The sequence below is a fragment of the Psittacula echo genome (assembly GCF_963264785.1).
Source record: "Psittacula echo genome assembly, chromosome: 16".
Classification (NCBI taxonomy): domain Eukaryota; kingdom Metazoa; phylum Chordata; class Aves; order Psittaciformes; family Psittacidae; genus Psittacula; species Psittacula echo.
The window spans coordinates 9,811,027-9,833,446 of NC_137752.1; the positions used below are offsets into that span (position 1 = coordinate 9,811,027).

A 22,420-nucleotide genomic window follows, 5' to 3' on the forward strand; every position below is an offset into this window, starting at 1 on the left:
AGCTACCCTTAGGCCCTACGAGGACAGGGTTGTCAAAACCACTTCTGGAGAGCACACGGCCCCTAAAGAGAAGAGTCCACCCAGCCCAGCCTTCACCTACAGTGGAGACATGCCAAGTCAGGAGCATTTCAGATAAGGCATCACAGGTGCTTTGATAGTAAAGCAGTTAGTGTTGACTACAGTACTTTAAACACAGGCTGCTGCAGAGGCCATCCCTGGGGCTAAACCAGTCCTCCAGCCCTTGGTGCAGCAGCAGGTGAGTTTCCCAGACCTCTCCTATGCACACACAGGCTGCTCTGGCTGCACTTTTTGCTTTTCCCACCCCCCTCCCTAGAAAGAGACTTAAAAAGCCCAGGCTGGGCCCTGCCATTTACCCCACCAAGCAGCCAGAGAGATAGAGACGCCTCGTGCTGTAGCAGACCTCGGTGCAGGCAGCTGGACTGTGGCACTGGGGTGGGCAGCACCAGCAGGACTCAGAGCAGGGGAGGTCAGTTGCCGTTGCTGATGCTGGCACTGCTGCAGCTCTGCTCGTAGGATGGAGGTGCCTCTGCAGGGAGAAGAAGGAATAAAGTGGTTGTGGTGGGTGTTTGGGAGGTTCCCTTCACCCCGTGTGTGCTAACACGTGGCATGGGACTTTCTGACAACAAATACAAAGCTGTTGAGTTAAATTCTTCCCTGTGAGGGTGCTGAGGCGCTGGCACAGGGTGCCCAGAGAAGCTGTGGCTGCCCCATCCCTGGCAGTGTTCAAGGCCAGGTTGGACACAGGGGCTTGGAGCAAGCTGCTCCAGTGGAAGGCGTCCCTGTCCATGGCAGGGGTTGGAGCTGGAGGAGCTTTAAGGTCCCTTCCAACACAAACCACTCTGATTCTATGTAGCGCACAGGCAGAATTTGAGTGAGGCGGCCCCATCCCTGTCCCGGTGCCTGCAGGGGTTAAAATCAGCACCTCCAAGCCCTGTCTGTTCCCTCTTCTTCACAAGCACCCTCACATACCTCCATCACCTCCAGATCACAAGTGCCTCGTGTTCCCTGCACCCTGAGCCAGGGCTGAGGTGACACATCTCATTCCCCCAGTGCTAACAGGTGGGTTTAGTCAGGTAGGACCGTGCTAACAGACACCGCCGGTCTCTTCCACCCCAGCTGCCTGGAGAAGCACAGCTCCAGGAATCCATCACGCTGGGATTTCCCAAGCTTTTCCAGCCTGGGCAGTCTCTCAGCTCCCACCCTCGCAGCTTGTGTCTCAGACCAGCTGCAGGCCCACTCCAGCTCAGACTGAAGATTCCAGTTACATCACTTTCCTGGCTCAGCTCCCACCAGCCTCACCACAAGCCAAGAAGTTTTTCTCTCAGTGGGAGGCTGGAAGCTCGGTTAAGAACAGGGAGATCCTCTCACAACAACGAGCCCAGGGCAGGCAGGGTACAGATGTGGGAATGGAGAGCAGCTTTAACAGCTGTGAGAGGGGACTTCTCCAGAGGCTGAAGCAGGCAGAGAGATCCGCTGATCCCCTCTGCCATGACTGCAGGCTGACATCCCTGTATTCCCCCCAGCTCAGAGCCAGCACAGACTCTCATGGTAGGAGACGTTTACTAGCACACTGCCAGGCTGTCTGGATCCTCACCATAGGGGTAGCCCCACGTGCTGTACTCTGGAGGCAAAATGAGGGAGCTGGCAGTGGGGACGGGCACCACGTTCCCCTCGGCATAGTAAGGGACAGTGGCCCCTGTTGACAGGCAGAGCGTGGGGTGGTTTGGGGAGCCCGTCTGCTCCGAGTCCACCCGTATCTCCTGGAAGCTCAGTCCTGGGGCGTAGCTAAACGGCTGCTGCTGGGAATGGCTTTTGGTGGGGATGGAGACATTGTCCATGGAGTGGTAACCGCTGGCAGCCTCCTCTTCCTCCGGGGGGGCACTGGGTACCACTGCAGATGGGACGTGCTGAATGGGCCGGGAGGGGCTCAGGGGCACCCTGTTCACAGCAATGTTACCGATGTAAATGGGGAGCGTGACTGAAACCTCTGGAGACTTGAGGGAGACCTGGAAGAGAAGGAAAAACAGTGGCATCCTCTTCATCACACATTGCACTGGGAAGGTTCACCTGATGCAAGGGCCACCCACATCACCCACAGAGTTCAGCAACTGAGCTCAACCCAGCCCACTGGAGCTCCCAGGAGCACCGATGGACTCACTTGGATGTAGTAGTCAATATGGATGAGGCTACAGCCCTGCAGAATGGACTGGGGCAGTGCCGGAACGAGGATCTGCTCCTTCCACTCTGCACATTTCCAGGCTTTCACTCCTGAGCCTTCCACCTCTGCAATGGTCCTGAGGTCGTAAATCCAGCGCTTGGATTTATAAGCCACTTTCTGTACAGACAGGAGAAAACACAGCTAGCAGAAACATTGCAGATGGTCTCAAGGCAGACAGAGAGAGCTGGGCTGGTTCAGCCTGGAGAAGAGAAGGCTCCTTAAGGGGAGACCTTAGAGCAGCTCCAGTGCCTAAAGGGGCTGCAGGAAAACTGGAGAGGGGCTTGGGACAAGGGCCTGTAGGGACAGGCCAAGGGCAATGGCTTTAACCTGCCAGAGGGGAGACTGAGATGAGCTCTTAGGCAGAAGCTCTTCCCTGGGAGGGTGCTGAGGCGCTGGCCCAGGATGCCCAGAGAAGCTGTGGCTGCCCCATCCCTGGCAGTGTTCAAGGCCAGGTTGGACACAGGGGCTTGGAGCAAGCTGCTCTAGTGGAAGGGGTCCCTGCCCGTGGCAGGGGTTGGAGCTGGAGGAGCTTTGAGGTCCCTTCCAACACAAACCAGGCTGGGATTCTGCCTCCCACAAACTTAAGTCAGGACACAAAACCACCCAACTGCTTTGCAAACAAGCAAGAGCACAAACCTCACGTGCATATTAGAGAGCACAAATACCCATCATTACATGACAGAGTCGGTACAAGCAGGACAAGTTCTACCACCTCTTTCCCCAGTAAGGCAGAGAGAATCAGGGGTAGCCAGAGGCCTGAACTCCTCACTGTCCCCTCCCAGCCATGCACAGCAGAGATGCACAGTGGTGAGGGTGAGAACTGCCCCAGTTTCACAGAGACCTCGGGGTGTGCGGTGCCAGCACAAGCCCAGAACCAGCCTTTAGATGCTCACCTGGAGCAGACTGGCTACCACAGCCCCTGTGTCCCGGCCTGACTTGTTCTCGATGTCGGTGCGGAGCTGGATGGCCTGGCCCACGATGTACCCTTTCAGATCCGAGGTGGCAGTCAGGATGATGTTACCACTTTTCACAAGCTTGTAGTTGAACTTCTTGGTGACTGACATAGTGTTGGGCTGCTGCAGGACAGTGAAAGACAGAGACATTGGCTGAAGAGATTCAGAGAGCCCCCAAGAAAACACTCAGAGGTTGAAAACACACAAGCAGAAATATCTGGTCTAAAAGGATGCAAAGAACCAGCAACACAGCACTACCACAGACAACAGCTCTCACTTCTCCATCTCCCCAGTTTTGCTGTTCTATTAGTTGCTCTTCCCTCCAAAGCAAGTTCCCCAAAGAGGGTTCTTCACAAGCACTTGGTGCTGTTGGCCAACACCTCCCTCTGCATGCTGAAAATTCACCTAAAGCTTTTAAAACAACACGTGGAAGACTCAAGAATCACTTGGAGCAGGGACTGACATCAAGGTAGGACGGATCAGGAGTCCCTGTCCTGCTCCTGCACAGTCAGGGTGTTGTCCAACCACACAATTACTCTCCAGACAGCACACAGGACACAAGGACAAGTGCTGAAGCCTCAGCACGTCCCAGCCATGCTCTTTGTTCTTACCTCGATGTCAGGAATGTCATTCAAGTTGAGAGGGCAGAGAATGTAGAAAATCTTGCTGCACTTGTAGTCCTTGGAGAAGCGAGGTGTGTCTATCACAGCCTTCACCTGATGGAGGACCTTGCCGAAAGGCCCTTCAAAGGACGTAGGAGCAGAGGCTGGAGTCGAGAGAGAAAGAAAAGGATCATAAGGCTGAGGCAGGCCAAGTGTTTCTGGACTGGATGTACAGACCCTTTAAACAGCTTTCCTCTTCTCCTGAGGAGGTCTGCAGGGAGCTGAGAGACAGAGCTCATGGGAAATCCCCCCAAAAGACTGGGGCTGAACGCTTGAGGTCACTTGGAGACCTTGATGCAACCTCCTTGCAAGAAGAGCTCCTCTGCAAGTACGGGTGCCAGAGCACAGATCCTCTCTCCAAGCCACAGGCCACGGCCCCAGTGCACACCAGAGAACTCACAGGGTCACGTTTGGAGAGGCATCAGCCACAGCTCAGACCTGACTTTGCACCAACACAGAAGGTACCTGCTTGTCCAAGCTCCCTCTCGTGTCTCTGGGCCAAGCTGCCTCTGCCATCCCCCCAGTCCTGCTCAGCACACCCCGAGAGGCTGCACAAGCCAAGGCTCACATGGAAGTGCCTTCAGCCCTTTATCTACATCATACCTGGCAGCAGGAACTGGAAGGGAAAGTTGTGCTCTCCAGCGGTCAGGACCCCTATGGGAAACAAGAGGAACAGGTCAGTGGGGCAGGCTGTGGCCATGGAATGGTGTCATCTTCGGGGGAGTGAGGCCACCCGACAGGGACCACCACACTACTTGTGCTCCTGCCTGCAGCCCACCGGGCAACTCCAGATCCAATGACAGAGCTTGAGTCAACATGAGCCTCTGCTGCCACGCACCCCTCCTGGGGATGGGAGATGTCTCCATTCCCAACAACTGGTTCTCCACTAAGATAGATACCCTGTAAATAAGGTAGTTTGGGGCAGGGTTTAAGGGATCCCAGCGCCACAGCACATGATTAGCCCACACTGCTGACACAGGGCATGGAGAAGGGATGCTGTCTGCTTATCTACCCTCAAGCAGGCTAAAGCCAGCTGGGAGGAAGGTGAGAAAGCACAGGCACTGTCTGAGGGTGGAAGGGAGGTCTGGTGGGCACCGAGCTGCCTTAGCCACCCACCCAGCCCCATGCAGACTGCACAGTGCTCAGGAGCTGGAACCAGAGGTCCATCTCCCAGACCTAAACCCACCCCGATCCCAAGAAAGGACCTGCACTACCTCAGCCCAACAGAATCATAGACTCCCAGCCTGGTTTGTGTTGGAAGGGACCTTAAAGCTCCTCCAGCTCCAGCCCCTGCCACGGGCAGGGACACCTTCCACTGGAGCAGCTTGCTCCAAGCCCCTGTGTCCAACCTGGCCTTGAACACTGCCAGGGATGGGGCAGCCACAGCTTCTCTGGGCACCCTGGGCCAGCGCCTCAGCACCTTCACAATAAAGAACTTCTTCCTTAGATCTAAGGACCTGAAGAGAAGATTTCCACAGCGTTAAAACCTCAGCACTGGTTTTCTTCAGCCATACCCTGGTCTGCAATGGCAGCCTCGAGGGTGCAGATCATGCCCCCTCAAGCCTCAGCACATGGCTAAAACAACAGCTACAGACTCAGACACCCCAACCCCATCCACCCTCCAGCACTCCCATCTGGATTCTGACTCCCTCCCAGGGCAGTGTGATGGCTGAACTGGACCTGCACTGTGATCTGGTGACATCAGGCACCTCCCAAAGTTGCCTTCAGTGAGAAAAGCACTGAAGTTCACCCACATTTGTTAACTACGTGCAAAGACAAGAATGGCAGTGCTGAGAGCAGAGCTGGGCTCCCATCCAGCCGGGCTGGGTTTATGCTGCCTTTTAAGACCATTGCTGGAGGAACCAAGACTCTAAATCTGGCCGGCTCTTGTGTTGGTGGAAGGTGGAGGAGGTAGCTTGCCCCTTGGCAACACTGGCACCACAGAGCAGACAGCAGGTCCTGTTGTCAGGGAACAAAGTGACACAGGAAGGTGGGGGAAAAAGAAAGGTAAAGCTGTCCCATTGACACTGCGCCCCGGGGGAGCTGGTGTTTGACTCGGTGCATCCTTCACATTATGAAGAACTGCAGCTCTGCCCCTTGCTCACTCAGCCATCCCTCAGGGACACCCCAGGCAGTGAGCACCCCGTCTGCAGAGCAAGGGCAGGCAGAGTAAACTATAAGCTTCAGGACAGGGCCGCAGTCACCGTCCCTAGAAGTGTTCACACACCGTGTAGAGAGGCCCTCAGTGCCATGGGTTAGTGGTGGCTTTGCCAGTGCTGGGGGACATTTGGACTGAATGAGCTTAAAGAGCTTTTCCAACGTGGTTGATTCTATGATATGACGGACATCCCATCGGGTACCGCTGCAAAGGCAACACAGATGCGCGTTCATGCGCTTTGTCCTCACGGGGAGGAGCAGATCGCTCGCTCCATCCCCGCACCCAGGCCGCCTCCCGCTGATCCCCGCCCCGGCCCCCAGATAAACCCGGATTACGGAGCCTACACTGCAACGCCCGCTCTTGTCACCAGGTGGAGACACAGAGCCACCGCTGCCGCGCTGCCTGCGGCGCTGGGGCAGGCAGGGGCTGGGGACCTCCTCCCTGCCCGCTGGGGAAGCCCCGCTCCGTTAACGGCAGCAGCTGAGGTGCCTTCGCGTGGTGGGGACAGGGTAAAGGCCGGCTAAGATGACTCAAGGGCACCTGCCTTTATTGGGCACCATTCAACGTTATCCTTACTGTTGGAAAGCGAACTGACACACTGGAGTACATCAGCTGTCCTGTGCAGCTTCTGCACTGCAGTGAAGGGACTCGCTCCATCTGGGAGGGAGAGGGGGCAAGTGCAGCTATTGCAGTGCAGAAGGGAGATGGGAATCTCTGAGGGGAGTGGCCATTGAGTTTCCAGTGAGGCCTGGAGGCTTTCCAGCTCTCCGGCCAGCAGATGAACACACGAACAGTGATTACAAGCCTCCTGCTATGAGCATGAAACCCCACAGCCCTTCCAGGACCTTTAGGGTAAGTCCAGACTCCATATAGTGGAATTCCCTCTTCTACATTGCAGGCACACGATCCAAGAAGTCATTCTGGACGAGCTCCTGCCCAGCTCATGTGCACCAACAGAAAACCAGCTGGAGGTGAACCTGTGAGCACCTGGCATTCACAGTTTCTAACCCCCGCAGAAACCCAGGGGTTCTCAAGGTCACTCCCAGCTGCAGCAAGCAAAGCACTCTTAATACACTCTCCCAGCAATACACATGGCCAGCATCACCCACAGAGAATCCCAGCCTGGTTTGTGTTGGAAGGGACCTTAAAGCTCATCCCTGCCACGGGCAGGGACCCCTTGCACTGGAGCAGCTTGCTCCAAGCCCCTGTGTCCAACCTGGCCTTGAACAATGCCAGGGATGGGGCAGCCACAGCTTCTCTGGGCACCCTGGGCCAGCGCCTCAGCACCCTCACAGGGAAGAGCTTCTGCCTAAGAGCTCATCTCAGTCTCCCCTGTTCTGGCAGGTTAAAGCCATTCCCCTTGGCCTGTCCCTACAGGCCCTTGTCCCAAGCCCCTCTCCAGGTTTCCTGCAGCCCCTTTAGGCACTGGAGCTGCTCTCAGGTCTCCCCTTAAGGAGCCTTCTCTTCTCTAGGCTGACCCAGCCCAGCTCTCAGCCTGTTGGATGCAGTCTGGCTGTTGGAGCCAGACTTGGTGGCACGGATGCAGTTTCCATGCAGGTAGCCCAGCCTCTGACTAAGTCACCAGATGAAAACTGCCCACAGGACAGCACAGAGAACCCCAATAGCTCAGACCAAGCCTGAGCACCCCGAGACCACACTGACACCTGCTCTGACCCCATCTGCAGCCTGCAAACCCCTCCTGCAGCTCCTGCCTGCAACAAGCTGCCCACGAGGGCTGGAAAAGCCCATTCCTGATCTTCACAGCCAGTGAGCAGCTACTCCAGACTGGAGCCATGCCCTCTCACAGCTCACATAGACCGAGGGTGCAGGAGCACTGGTACGCAGCCCATGGCCATCAGAGCCCAGACTTCAACCCTGTGCCGAGCCAGGGGAACGCAGCGTGCTCTGTTCTTCACTCCATTGAGCAAAGAGATGCTGCAGGCAATAAGCAATAGCTCTTGTTTTCAGACCTGCTGCTTCCAGCCCACAATCTCCTTATCCCAAAGGGAGAGAAGCATCTTTATGCCAGCCTTGAGATCCTCCACATGCAGGGAATTCTCCAGCAGGCTGGACCAAGCGCCCAGATCCTATACACCAGTACAGATACCACTGCATGGGGGTTCGTTTGCTAGACAGCTGGCAAACAGGTTGGACTTGATGATCTTAAAGGCCTTTTCCAACCTGGTTGACTCTATGATAACTCCCAGCTGAGCCTTGCACTTCCTGCCCTTACTGCAAGCACAGAAGCTGTTGGGGAGGTCACTGGTGAAGGGGCTGTCATGGGCGGCAGCATGCTCAGCCTGTGTCTGGCTGGGGACACCCTCAGCAGCCTGGAGTGGGCATTTCCAGAAGCCACTGGTGTGAAGCAGAAAGCACCAGAGCTATTTATCACAGAATGGTTTGGGTTGGAAAGGACCTTAAGTTCCAACTCCCTGCCACAGAACAGGCCATCATTTAATGTACCAATTGCACATGCAAGTTGACTGTGCAAGAGACCGTGGCTGGCAGCAGGCAGAGGTGAGATGGTTTCCTTTGATGGACACCCCAGCATGCCCAGGAGGAGCAGCCCTTTGTGAAAGCTCCTTTCCAAGCTGCTCCTGAACCAGCAGCTTTGCCAAAGCAAGCCAGAGACTGCATGGGTGAGAGCAGGTCAGCATCACTCGAGGGGTCGCTACAGCCCCATGGACCAGGCTGGAATGCTCCTGAGCCATTTGCCTCACAGTGTGAGGGGAATGGGCTGTGCCAGCCACTGCAGCCGCTCTGAGCCATTACCTCCCCATTCCCAGAAACCTGAACAAAGGCCACAGTGTGCTTGGCTGCGAGAAAGCTTTTCCTGAAGTTTACGTGCAGCTAAAAATACCTTGGGAAAGTCATTAGGCAGCAGAGGCAGCTGCATCAGCAGAGCGCTGCTGCGGGGCCATACCTGCTGCAGCCTTTCCTCCGATAGGAGCCGAGCCAGCAGCAACCGGCAGCCCCCGCACGGCCTCTGGAAACATCCTCCCTAAACGTTCCTGGAGGGAAAGGAGCTGCTGCCCCAGACAGGCTGGAAAACAAACAAACTCAGGCAGCAGGAGCAGCAGCAATAGCTGACAGTGTGGAAGAGCAGTCCTCGAGTGCACAGCAGTGACCGTGGAGATGTCCCCAGCTCCGGTGGGGGAACCCAGCCTGGAAGCGAACAGACTCTCCCTTTCACAGCTCAGCTGCTCCCTTTCACACCGGGATGAGGGGTGGTTCACTGGTACTAGAGGACACGAAGAAGGCCTGAATGCGTGGAGAAGAAACACCTTCATCCAGAGGGGTAACCCCAAGTCCTCTGCTGGGTCCCCAGGAGGTGACCTGGGGATGCCAGGCCCAGGGGTGCTCTGCTCCACAATCAGAGCCTGTAGAACATCACCAGTGATGGGGAGCGCCTCAGCCCAGCACGAAACACTAGACCCAGTGGTGCAGCACCATCCTGCCGCACTTGGGGCATCTGTGGTCACCCTCGTGTGCAGTGGAGGGACAGAAACCCAGGGGTTTTTCCCAGGCTTTATGGGGTTTCTATGCAAAGCTCAAGCTGGCCTTGCCCCTGAGCCCACCCAGGGCTGGATGCACCATCCTCTCCCTGCAGACAGCTCTGCTGCAACCCACAAAGGTTTCCCTGTGCTCATCTCCCTGCAGACCAGCACACCACTGCTCAACCACAGGGAAAACATGACACCATCATAACCCTGTGTGGGTGAGATGACCATATGTCTCTATTTACACTGTTAAATCCAAGTCGTGCTCACTCCACCACAGCTCCGGTGCTGAAAGACTTTGTTCTGAGCAGCGCAGGCAGAGGAAGTGACCAGCCCTTCAAAGCCATCATCTCTCCAAGAACAAGGAGAACTTGCAGCTGAGGCTGGGTAAGGTCCTTTGGCAGCCTCTGCCCTGGCATGAGAGCAGGAACCTCCTGGGGCTCAGGAAGAACCAACCACACACACACAAGGACGCTGAGCTCTACCTGCTGCATCCTGCCTGTGCTTCCCAGGGCTGATCTGCAGCTTTGTCCTTTAGTGGCCCAAGCAAACAGGCCAGCCTTACCAGAGAGCCAGGATCAAACCAGTGCCACCACAGGGACATCTCCGCCAAACACCACCTCCTCCCAGGCTGGCTCCTCCATCCCTGTGCAGCTGGAAGCCACAGGCAGTCACAGGCAGCTCTCCACAAGGCTGACCAGCACTGGGACACAGCCAGGACCTCCAGGTTGGTGTCAGCAAGGGGAAGGCATTGAAGAGGATCCAGAAGAGGGTTGGGAGATGCCTTGATCACTGATGCACAAACACAACAGACTCAGCTGAGCCTTGTTACTCACCCCTGTGAACTCACACCCTGGTGTGCTGGGAGAGACAGCCCAGAGGTCTGAGCACACAGCAGGCTGCAGGCCAGGCAACCACAGTGTGTGATACCACACACACCTCTGCTCAGCACGCTTCATCCATGGCCAGACTAGGGTGAAAGAGATGAATATTCCGTGTACTGCTCCCTCCATTCCCCAAAGAGGAGGATACCACTTGTTCCATCATCACAGCTAGGAGCCTGGAAGGTGTCCCTGCATCCCAGGCACAGGAGCCAGGGGTGGCTGAAATCACAGAATCCCAGCCTGGTTTGTGTTGGAAGGGACCTTAAAGCTCCTCCAGCTCCAACCCCTGCCATGGGCAGGGACACCTTCCACTGGAGCAGCTTGCTCCAAGCCCCTGTGTCCAACCTGGCCTTGAACACTGCCAGGGATGAGGCAGCCACAGCTTCTCTGGGCACCCTGTGCCAGCGCCTCAGCACCCTCACAGGGAAGAGCTTCTGCCTAAGAGCTCATCTCAGTCTCCCCTCTGGCAGGTTCAAGCCATTCCCCTTGGCCTGTCCTTACAGGCCTCTGTAATAGGGCTCCTGCCCCGACCTCCACCCCTCCTGGCCAGTACCTGCCAAGCAGACGGCAGTGGCTCTGCTCCCTGCTGCTGCACATGCGGATGCTGGAGCAGAACAAGCTGTGCCTTCGGAGCACACATATTTTCTGGTTCTTCTAGCAGAAGAACAGCAGGCCAGGCCATATGGCACTTTCTCTCTGGCTACTTAGCAAGTGATGCATTAACTGTGTTGGCCAAATCACAGTACAGTTAAGGTACCTGGTGCCTTCTGGTCCCCCTGCCACTGCCTGTAGCAGTATAGTCTTCCTGCTGCCTAAAATCAGCCCTCTGTCTCCCATGGGGAAGGTGAGTTCCTCCGAAGATGCCAAGAGTGATGCCAGTGTTGCTGATGCCACAGCTCAGGTGCTCTCCTCTCACTGTCCAGGCAGAGAGCAGGAAAGCAGCAGGTTTGTGGTTTCCACTTTGAGGTGGAGAAACAGGCAGCCCTGTGCCCACACTGTGCCACAGGACAGTGGTCCCCCAGCTACAGGAAGCACCATCACTCACTGCAGCCCTGGCCGCAGCACCCTGCTCCGCCTGCCCTCCTCATCCACCTTTGCAACCCAGAAAATCGAATATTGGATGTAAAAGCAAGAAGGTCAGAGCTCTTGTAGCTTGCAAGAGGCTGTATCAGAGACGTCAGATGAGAAGCATGAATTTTGGCTGGGCCAGGGCACGTCAGGCAGTGCCCGGCCATTGCAGCTTCAGTGCGAGGACTCCAGCTCAGCCTTGGGTGGATTAGGCTAAAACAGGATTACAAACTGCAGCAAATGAGGGGAAATGCACATTTTTGCTTGTGCCATCCCTGCAGCAGGCACAGTGGCCTCAGAGGGAGCCAGAAGAGTGCCCTGGCAGCAAGCACAGCCAAACCTGCTGGGGAAGGCTCAGTGTTCAGCTCAGCTTAGTTCTGCTCAAACAAGAGCTGTCCTGGTCCAGAGCAGAGCTGGTGTCCAGCAGCGAGGGAGCAGACCCCAGCAGGCTCCAAGCTCCTGTTCAAAGCAGCAACCCTCAAATCTCAGCATCACTCGTGATGGAAGGGGCCTCTGGAGATCATCCAGTGCAGCCCCCTGCCAGGGCAGGGCACCCAGAGCAGGGCACACGGGAACGTGTCCATGGTGGGTTTGGGATGGCTCCAGAGAGGAAGACTCCACAACCCCCTGGGCAGCCTGTGCCAGGGCTCTGCAACCCTCAATGTAAAGAAGTTCTTGCTCATGTTGAGGTGACGCTTGTTGTGGTTCAGTTTATGGCCATTGCTCCTCGTCCTGTCACTGGGCACTACTCAAAGGGTCTGGCACCGTCCTGCTGGCACCCACCTTTGAGATACTGATCTGCACTGATGGGATCCCCTCTTCTCCAGACTAACCAGGCCCAGCTCCCACAATCTCTCCTCATCACAGAGATGCTCCAGACCCCTGAGCATCCTTGTGGCCTCCACTGGACCCTCTCCAGCAGCTCCTTGTCTCTCTCGTACTGAGGAGCCCAGCACTGGATACAGTGCTCCAGATGTGGCCTCACCAAGGTCAGTAGAGGGGGAGGAATCACCTCCCTCGATCTGGGGCCACACTGCTCCCCATGCACCCCAGGATACTCTTGGCTCTACTACTCGCTCACACAGGATTTGCATTCACACCAACACACAGCAGGTACAACCTTCAGTGCTCCAATGTGGTTAATGCAGCAGAGACAAACCTTTGTAACACAGGAGGTGCAGCGAGAGGAAGAAAACACTCTAGAAAGACCAGTGCTGAGGCTGGGGCCCTGCTGCTCAGAAATCCCTGTGCCAGCGGTTTCCAGGGCCACTTTTAGGGAATTAGCAGGATCTGGCAGTACAGCAACGCTGCAGAAATCCTCCAAGGATTAACACTGATCTATTCAGGCAAGAAACTGGGAAGTGCTGAGGAAGCTGCTGCGACCCAAGGCAACGGCAGCTCCTTCCACATGGTTTTCCTGGGCTGAACCTGTACATACTGCTGCTGTGGCCAGGAGCTGGCACCAGCACATCCTTAACAGCTCAGCAGTGTCTATGGGCACCCTTCAGCACTCCCCATGGGCTGGGCAGGAGCATCCCTGCTGTCACCTCCACTGATCCCTGAGCACAGAACAACAGAGCAGAGTCTCCCAGTGCCTGCTCTGTGGTCACTGAGCTTTCGCCCTTCAGTTGCAAGCCAGGATCCTCACCCTGTGCCAGCTCTTGGCTGTGAAGGCATTGTGCCAGGCCGGCAGAGAACCACCCCAGGGAGGAGGTGATGCACATCTGCCCCTCTTTAGCTCTTTGTGCAAGAAATGTGTGAGTGGAGCAGCCGAGTTCCCTGCAGCGCCTTCTCACTGAGGAACAAGCTGCCAGAAGTCAGCTCAGCTGGGAATTGCAGCCAGCTCCCTGCACGGGTCAGCTCAGGTGCAAGCAGGATTTAAAGGGAATGAAAACCTTTGCATGCCCAACCCATCCACGGAGCAGGAGCTGTGTGTGCAGGGAGACAGGGTGTACAAGGAGAACAGCCCGTGCAGGTACCAGCACATGCAGGACCTGCTTCTCTCTGCCTGAATAAGGCTGGAGCTGCAGTAAGGGAGGGGAGAGGAGCAGGAGGGAAGCCCCACAGAGCTGAATCACTCCATTATATTGGATCAAAAGAGGCAGCTCTGTCAGAGAGCAGTGCTGTGGGCACAAGTGGTGCTGCTCTGTACTCACTGCAACTGGTGCACTGTACTCCTGCACTGCTGACACCTACAGAAACCAGCACCCCCCGCACGTGCACGGTTCCGCCAGCCCCTACTGCATTTCTTTGTAAAAGGGGAGCCCAAGAGAAACCAGCACCAGGAACAAAGTCAGAGACTCAGAGAATGGTTTTGTGCTGGAAGGGACCTTAAAGCTCCTCCAGCTCCAACCCCTGCCACGGGCAGGGACCCCTTCCACTAGAGCAGCTTGCTCCAAGCCCCTGTGTCCAACCTGGCCTTGAACACTGCCAGGGATGGGGCAGCCACAGCTTCTCTGGGCACCCTGGGCCAGCGCCTCAGCACCCTCCCAGGGAAGAGCTTCTGCCTAAGAGCTCATCTCAGTCTCCCCTCTGGCAGGTTAAAGCCATTCCCCTTGGCCTGGCCCTACAGGCCCTTGTCCCGAGCCCCTCTCCAGGTTTCCTGCAGCCCCTTTAGGCACTGGAGCTGCTCTCAGGTCTCCCCTTCAGGAGCCTTCTCTTCTCCAGGCTGACCCAGCCCAGCTCTCTCAGCCTGGCTCCAGAGCAGAGCTGCTCCAGCCCTCGCAGCATCTCCATGGCCTCCTGTGGACTCGCTCCAGCAGCTCCACATCCTTCTGGGCTGCAAGCACACTCTGCTGCCTCACACTGAGCTTTTCATCACCCACCACCCCCAAATCCTTCTCCTCATTGCTGCTCCATCCAGTCTCCCCCAGCCCGTGTTTGTGATGGGGACTGCCCCGATGCAGGAACAGCGCCTTGCACTTGGCCTTGCTGAGCTCCAGGAGGTTTGCACTGTTCCAGCTCCCCGGCTGTCAAGTGGGAAAAGCAAATCACGCCTCAGCCTCCCCCGAGAGCCACCCATGAGCAGTGTGACCTCCCTGCTGCCTCCAGCGCCTGCTCAGCCCCAGCCAGAGGCTTTCCTGGAGCACAGGCACTGCTCTGCTTGAGCAGGGACAAGCACCAGGGACACGCAGGGATATGAGCAGGGTTCTCTGCAGCAAAACCACCCATCCCCAACCTGTAGATGCTCAGAGCAAGGAGGAGTCCTCCTCACCACAGATGGTGCTCCGAGGTGGGGGATGAGAAGGGAAATTAAGGATGAAGCCAGTGCCTTAAATAAGTGCCTTATGTTGCAAAGCAGGCATCTGGGTTATTTCAGGGCCTGCCTCCTTTCTCATACAGTGTACACCCCTAAAATACCCCAAACCAGTATGTAATACAGCAACAGCTGATGCTACAGAGGACGAGGTGCCCCCTCACTTGTTTCAGTGCAGAGGCATGTGGGTGAAGTACACAGTCATCCTTAGCTGCTTAAAGAGCAATCCAAGCCTCCATAGCTCTGCAAACCCCCTCTCCCCTTTCCCCCTCGTGTCCTCAAAAGCACAGATCACTGATTTTCAGTTCCTGCTCAGGATGTGGGCAGGGAAGGAGCGAGGCGGGCTGCTTCCCAGGCTCAGCCTGCCTCCTGCACTCCTCCATGTCCATGAGCCACGTGCCAGGGCAAGCCAGAGATGCGGTGGCTGCATGGCCTTGGGGAGACCAGGGACCTGCCTAACATGAGGTGATGCTATCAGGCTGGATGAGGACTCTGCAAGAGGACTGGGGATGGTGCCCCAGGGAGCCTGGCATCACTCTGCACCCCAGGGCACAGCCCTGCTGCCAGCTCCCCCCCAGCAGCTGCTGCTCCCCCTTGATGCACAGGTTCAGAAAGGGCGGTAACAGCATTGCTGTAAGGGGGAACCAGAACTGCAGAGTCCTCTGAGTTCTCCCCTTCCTCCACTCATTTTCCATTTGTGCTCCTGGGAGGTGACACTGGGCAGCCCTGTGAGGGTGCTGAGGCGCTGGCCCAGGGTGCCCAGAGAAGCTGTGGCTGCCCCATCCCTGGCAGTGTTCAAGGCCAGGTTGGACACAGGGGCTTGGAGCAAGCTGCTCTAGTGGAAGGTGTCCCTGCCCGTGGCAGGGGTTGGAACTGGGTGAGCTTTAAGGTCCCTTCCAACACAAACCAGGCTGGGATTGTATCCCCCTTTATGGATAAGATGCTCTCACAGTTCTCCTCCGCCTAACACATGGGGCCTCCTGTTGTCCTGCCCTCCCTTCTGCCCTTCAAGGTGTGAGGAGGAAGGGTTGGCACAGCCAGCCCTCACCTGAGGAACAGGCACATATTCACCCTGGGGGGTTTGGCATGGTTTTATGCATGTGACAGCTCTGTCCCATATGCCACCAAACCACTTGTCCACTGTAATCTCTTCTTGTGGTGCTGCTTTTCACTGGTGGCTGTCAGATGCTGGCCAGGGAAAGTCATGGGCTGGCCTCATGTTCTATGCGCAGAAATGCTTCTGACTCCATTAACTCACCTGGGCTCCTGCCATCACCCGTCAGTGAGCCCAACACCCTGAGCCCCAAGAGCCAGGAGTGTTTCCTGCCTCAGCTTCCCCTCCCCACCGGGTGTCAGACCCGCAGGGAGGCACCCAGGGAGCACCCACGAGCACAGGGTGCAGGTCCCCAGGGACAGCTCCCCTCAAACAGCTTCTCTGGCAGACACCGGAGGAGCTCGTCCCTGTGGAATGCTCTTTGCTGGAGTCACAGGGAATGGGACAGCTTTGAGCAGAGCAGGCACCAAGGGAGGGTCCATCCGTCCGGAGCTGCTTCACACTGGTCAGGAAAGGCCAGAGCAGCTGAGAGCTATTCCAGGGGAGCCTAAAAATGCCATGGCTGAGTCAGCGCTGAGGCCCTGCCTGCACCAGGCCATTGCACGAGTCCCATAGCAAACCCCTGCCCTGCTGCTGCTGTGCTGAGCCAGGCACCACGCTGCCAGCAGCCCCCTTGGAGCCGGCAGGCAGGCAGGCAGAGCCAGGCACGTGTGGAGGCACAGGCATGGAGAAGCAGCCTGGCTTCCTGCGGCTCCGCCAGCCCAGACATGCACCAGTGTCAGGCCAGGCTGTGACAGCAGTTATCTCACTCCCCGTGCTACAGGCTGGGGCAGTGCCAGCCCCAGGGCTCTTGTTTCCACTCTACACAGCCCAGTGTAACTGCAAGGGACAGCTTCAAACCCATCTCTGCTGGAGGACACAGGTCCAAAGGCAGATCCACGCTGTCCCCTACCATGTACATCCCACTACTCGCTCTGCCGTGTCGTCGCTGGGACCAGCCATCCTGCCTGAAGACAGACAGGGCACAAGCACTGCAAGTCCAGGACGGTAACTCCTGCCCCACAAGCACTGTCCTTGGCTACAATCCCATGAACAGACATGCCCACCCTGTCCATAGCTGCATCCCTGCAATGGGAGCCAGAGGCTGGCAGATCCCAGTGGCTGTGTCCACTTTGACACAGAAAGCAGAAAAGCACACCCAGGTCAGTGACCAGGTACCTGGTACAATGCCCCAGATCTATTGCTGGTAGCTGGGACCAGGCTTTTCCCCATAATTGCACTGTAGGTTTGCAACACCAGACAGTAACCACAGTACAACACACCTCAGCTTTCGAGCACAGGACTCTACAGTCCTAAAGGACACATTTTCCCTTCAATTCATTACATCTCTGATAAGTCATATAATACCTTAGAATAACAGAATGATTTGGGTTGGACCTTAAAGCCCATTCAGCTCCAACCCCTGCCAGGGGCAGGGACACCTTCCACTGGAGCAGCTTGCTCCAAGCCCCTGTGTCCAACCTGGCCTTGAACACTGCCAGGGATGGGGCAGCCACAGCTTCTCTGGGCACCCTGTGCCAGCGCCTCAGCACCCTCACAGGGAAGAGCTTCTGCCTAAGAGCTCATCTCAGTCTCCCCTCTGGCAGGTTAAAGCCATTCCCCTTGTCCCTTACATGTCCTTACGAGTCCTCCACCACATTTCTCTCCTCACTGGCCTGGAGCTGCGGTAGCTCTGGAAGCCCTCTGCCAGCTCAGTCTGTCCCATCACACCCCTGGCACAGAGCTGGACAGCTCCAGGAGCAGCTCCAGCACAGAGCCCAGCCCAGCCCTGCCCTGGGCACCCATTCAAGTCTCAGGCTGGCAGAGTCTGTAGCAGTGGCAGTTCACAGATAGCAGTGCTGCACCAGGCAATACACAGAGCCTCGGGCCAGAAATTAACAGCTAAAAGACTAGGGCTGCCCATGCACTGGAAAACCAGCTGGGAATACCAGCTTTTGGCTGTCTGTGGAATTCAGGCCTTCAAAGGGGACACTTCAGGGCCATGAAAGGGTGTAGCCATTAATGTATTTTCCTTGCATCCTTCCACACTGGCCCTAGTTGTCAAGGGGATAGCTCCCAAGGGCCACTTCACAAGACCTGACTATCAAACTCTCCCAGAGGCTGCCCAACCAACGAACAGCACATCCACCCTTCCGACTCCTACCTCCTGCTTGGCTTTTGCCACTGCTCAGCTTTACCAGCCCAGAACCAACCACAGCATCACAGCTCTCCCTTGGATCTTTAAATACTGGAAACAAAAGTTGGGAGGTGGGTTTTTCAGTGCAGTTGCAGGTGTAAACCTCTCCAGAACACCACAATCATTCATAGCCTGCAGCTCCCACCTCAGCTCAGTGGCCTGCAGCACCTTATATCCTCTGGGACTTTGCTGCCCTGACATTCATAGCTGGGCTCCCTGCCTGTGCTCAGCACCACATCCAAACCCAGGCAGGAACGTTTCTCACTGCCCTCCCTGGTAGTTCACCTCCAACTGCAGCCCCTGGGCTATGAGCCAGGCACAGGGCTGTCTCCCTTCCCCAGGCCTGGGAGCAAGCAGTGCTCCTGCCAGTTGCTGTGAGGATGAGGTCAGTCTCCCCTCAATGCTAAAGCTCTGCTTGGAAAACTGCTGAGCTAGCAGGAACTGCCACTTCAGGTTTACCCATTTCCTGTTATGAGATAAACCAGCATTGGAGGGCTGAGCTCCTGCCACCCTGGGCTTTTGCCATGGTTCAGTTACTGCTACATCCACTGCCTTTGGCAGGTGAACACTGGCCTGTCTTGATTTCAACAGGAGCCAGAGCACAGCATGAATTATTTGTGGTGAGCTGACCTATTTACCAGCAGAAAGACAGCATTCATCCCAGCCCAGAGTCCCCAGAGGCTGCTGGTGTCACTTTACCCCACAGAATAACACAACCCCACTGCTATCTCTGGGCATCTCGCCTCATGGGGGTAGCTTGTCCTAGGCTATTCCTGCCATGTCTCTTGGATGACAAGCAACAGCTCCACCTCTCTTTCAGTGCAAACTACTCCTGGCCTGCAAGTGGGTTCTGCTGACCAGCTCTGATCAGTGTTCTGTGACCACCACAGCCAACACACATAGAAAGCAGAGCAGAGTGAGCCCACAAGGCCTTGAAACAGTGGAGAAGTCACTGCTGGCAGCTCCATTTCAGGCAGAGCAGGGGCCAGAGCACGCAAGCAGTGTTTGCGGGGTGGCTGCCAAGTTCTGCAGCTACTCAGGGCTTCTCTGACAGCTCCTTCTAAGCTATTCTCATCTCTAATATTGGCTCCCATCCTCTGTGCACAGTTCAAGGCAGCCTGTGAAGGGGTACTGCACACGCAAAGATGCTGAAATCTTAGCAGCTCGTTCCTGTTGAGCATCTCGGAATCACAGATCTCCATCACGTCGCTGTGGACCTTACCTTTGTCTGCCAGAGACAGCGTGCTGTTAAAGTACTGCTCCTCCACAGTCCATGCTGTGTCATTGATCTTGTTAGATACCCCACAGGATCCAACGCAGCTCACCTTGATGGCTGTGGAGAGAAACCACACATGTAAGCTCTGGGACAAAGCAAAACCTCAGGTTCAGCCTTGCTTCAGGTACTTGTGCAGGAGCAGGGCCTCATGAAATACACACAAGGTGCAAAAACAGAGCACAGGAATCGAGTCATGTTTTCATTTCATTTCAGAAGCATGTTTTCCCCTTACGCTCAACACTATTGCACGCTCCCTGCTACTCCAGTGCTATTCCCAGATGTTATCACCTTAAGTCCTGGCCTCCTTGCACTGTGAAACCCTTGGCAGCAGTGATTCCAGCTCTCCAAGGTACAACCCTCTCTCTAGTTTGCTTCCAGAGGAAGCCACATGCACATCAGCCTCAGCACTCAGGCTGACAGCAAAGACTTTTGTGGCCACTTTCAGTGGCTTCTTCCTCCTGTTAGAGACTCAGGGCCCACAGCAAAGCCACACTGCAAGGTCTGGAAGCACCTGAGATGCCATCTGATGATCCCAAAGCAAGGAGGGTAAATCTGAGCTATGTTTGTGCCTAGCCTTGGGAAAGCCACCTCAGAGCCCACCCTGCAAAATGGCTTTCAGAAGAGGTACCCACAGTACATTTTCAGTTAGTCTTGGCCAATTCACAGCAGGTTGAAATCAAGCTCTGATGTTAACACTGGACCAGAGACAAATGTGATGGACTGGCCCTGTTTCACAGTAGACGATGCATAGCCTGCCCCCATGCAGGGAGGATGCAGATGGACCGATCACAGCACAAACCGGGCCTTCAGCTTTGTCCCAGCTGAACATCTCCTGTCCTGATTGCCACCACGTTCTGCAGCAGCTTCAATGGATCCCACAGAACTCCCTCACTGGATTTGCTGTGTGACTGCTTCTGCTGGCAGGAACCACCAGACAGACTCTTCTCCTGTTTCACCCATCTGCTCCCCTCTATCCAAGCCGTGTCTCACAGGAAGCATCTCCCTGGGAGGCAGGAGGCCAATTCATGTTGGCTTCAGAGCTCTCCCCTTCCCCACGCCTCCTCAGCCATGCGCCTGCCCAGACACCAAGGGCTGTGTGATGCTGCACACAACCACCTCAATAGCTCTCTAGAGCTCCTGCCTGGCTGGTATGACCTTGCTCCCCACACTGACTCAGGACAGGGTGCAAAGAAACCCAAACCCAGGCCTCTCTGCAGAGGGAATGGACAGTCCTTACCCCAGTGCCCTACTGGTGCTTTGCTGCATGCAGTCAGGTGAAACGAGCTCCTCAGGGCTCGAAGTCTCTCATCCCACAATGAGGAACAGCCTCCCCCCATCAGATCTGTACCTTCCCAGCCTGATCATGACTCTGAACACCAGAGCCTGTTGCAGTCAAAGGGCTGTTTTATACTCAAGGGCAACGGATAAACAGCTCCAAATGCCAACTCGCATTAACACACAGCAACAGAGCAGCAACGCTGACTCAGCAGCTCACCTGCATGTGTCTGGGATGAGCATTGCCACTTCCAAGGCACTTCCAGGGGAGCGTGGCCTCCAGCTGGAGCTGCCCACAAAACAGCACATGGTCTGAGCAGACACCGGTCCCCTCTGGAAGCAAACCATTACCCCAAACCCCCCTGCAGGTCTGGCACATCCAACCCTCTCTTTTGCCAGATGGCAGAGCCAAAACCACTCAGGGCCTTCAGCACCAGAAGGAGGAGGGAATGGTACCCACACATTGGTACCAGACCACGTGTTTCCACCTCAGACACACTGCCGCATCTCTGGATTCACAACAAGCCTGTCCCACTTCAAGTTAGCCCAGAACTTGGATGGCTTAAGCCAAATCAAGCCCAGACTCAACTGCTCCACTCCCACATTTTCACACAGAAAAACCCAACCAAGAACTGGAGAACATCCACAGAACATTCACATCCTTCAGGAGCAACAGGCTCCCCCTCAGGCTCCCTTCACCACAGGAGTTTATAGATCACCACCATCTGTTGCAACGCCCAGATACAGGGATGATGGTCTTGAGTTTGAGCTTGCTGCATTGCGGTGCTGAGGCATTCCTGCTCCTGGGAGGCAGGTGGGAGGAATGTTCAGGCACATACATGTTAGAGACCATCTCCCTTCCCGCAGCAGACTCAGCGAGCAAAGGCAGTGGGTTTGCAGTGGCACGTGCAGAGCCAGCCTTTGCCTGGTGGTCCCTGTTGTGATGGTGGAACCCCCGTAAGCAGCATCAGGGCTGCACTTAACTGTGTCTCAAGGTCTCGCTGCATGTAGCTAAGGAGTATCCATCACAGGCACATGAGCTGTCAGCTCCAGAGCTTCTCAACTACCAGCATCCCAAATTGGTGTGGTCGCAGCCAGCCTGTGCCTATGGAAGAGGGACAGGTCCTGGAGGGAGGAGAGGTCTGGGGCTCTTGGGGGTCCCAGTCCTGCAGCCCTCTCCAGTGACATTCCTGACCATCATAGACCCTGGGACTGCCATTCCAGATGCATGAGGACAACCAAAGACCCAGACAGCAACATCTCAAGCTGAAAAGCTTGAAGGCAATTTCACAGCAATGGAGAAACCCTCCCCTTTATGCTCTCCAGAGCTCCCAGTGTAGCGTTACCAGGCACACCGAGTCACTAGGTATAGGACAAGCCTCGGAGTTCAGGTGGCAGACGATTTGCTATGGAGCATCTTCTCCAATCTATTTCAGAAACATGAACTTCTTGCACCTCACTGGGGGAGAAACTGGGTGGGCAACGTATGCGTTGCCCCGTGGCTGAGAGAGGGGCTGTGACTGGATACAGGGATCACCCCACAGCTCATCCCACAGGCTCCTGGAGAAGGCAGCAGATCCCCAGCTCCCCCCAGGGTGGGAAAAGCAGGGGGACAGCAGATCCAGGGCAACCTGAAAGCCCCCACATTTCATCGCCACAACCACAGAGCAAGCCAAGCAGGAAAGCCTGGCAGCTACAGAGCTCTTGTTCCTCCAGGTTATCTTCAGAGGTGCCAGGTTCCACAGGTCAGACCAGCAGGCTGAGAGCGGGGCTGGGTCAGCCTGGAGAAGAGAAGGCTCCTGAAGGGGAGACCTGAGAGCAGCTCCAGTGCCTAAAGGGGCTGCAGGAAACCTGGAGAG

General features: G+C 56.1%; 1 protein-coding gene across 1 annotated transcript in view; it reads right to left on the reverse strand.

Moving 5' to 3' along the window:
- Window positions 1-488: 488 nt before the first annotated feature.
- ARRDC1 (arrestin domain containing 1) overlaps window positions 489-22,420 on the reverse strand; it is a gene marked incomplete at both ends in the record, with an annotated part of 35,518 nt that continues 13,586 nt past the window's right edge. Inside the window, 7 exons of the mRNA XM_080630613.1 lie at window positions 489-547; window positions 1,616-2,027; window positions 2,180-2,356; window positions 3,133-3,315; window positions 3,804-3,958; window positions 4,458-4,508; window positions 19,233-19,343. Of these exons, the coding sequence (XP_080486739.1) occupies window positions 489-547; window positions 1,616-2,027; window positions 2,180-2,356; window positions 3,133-3,315; window positions 3,804-3,958; window positions 4,458-4,508; window positions 19,233-19,343 (1,148 nt within the window). The remainder of the gene's footprint in view (window positions 548-1,615; window positions 2,028-2,179; window positions 2,357-3,132; window positions 3,316-3,803; window positions 3,959-4,457; window positions 4,509-19,232; window positions 19,344-22,420) is intronic.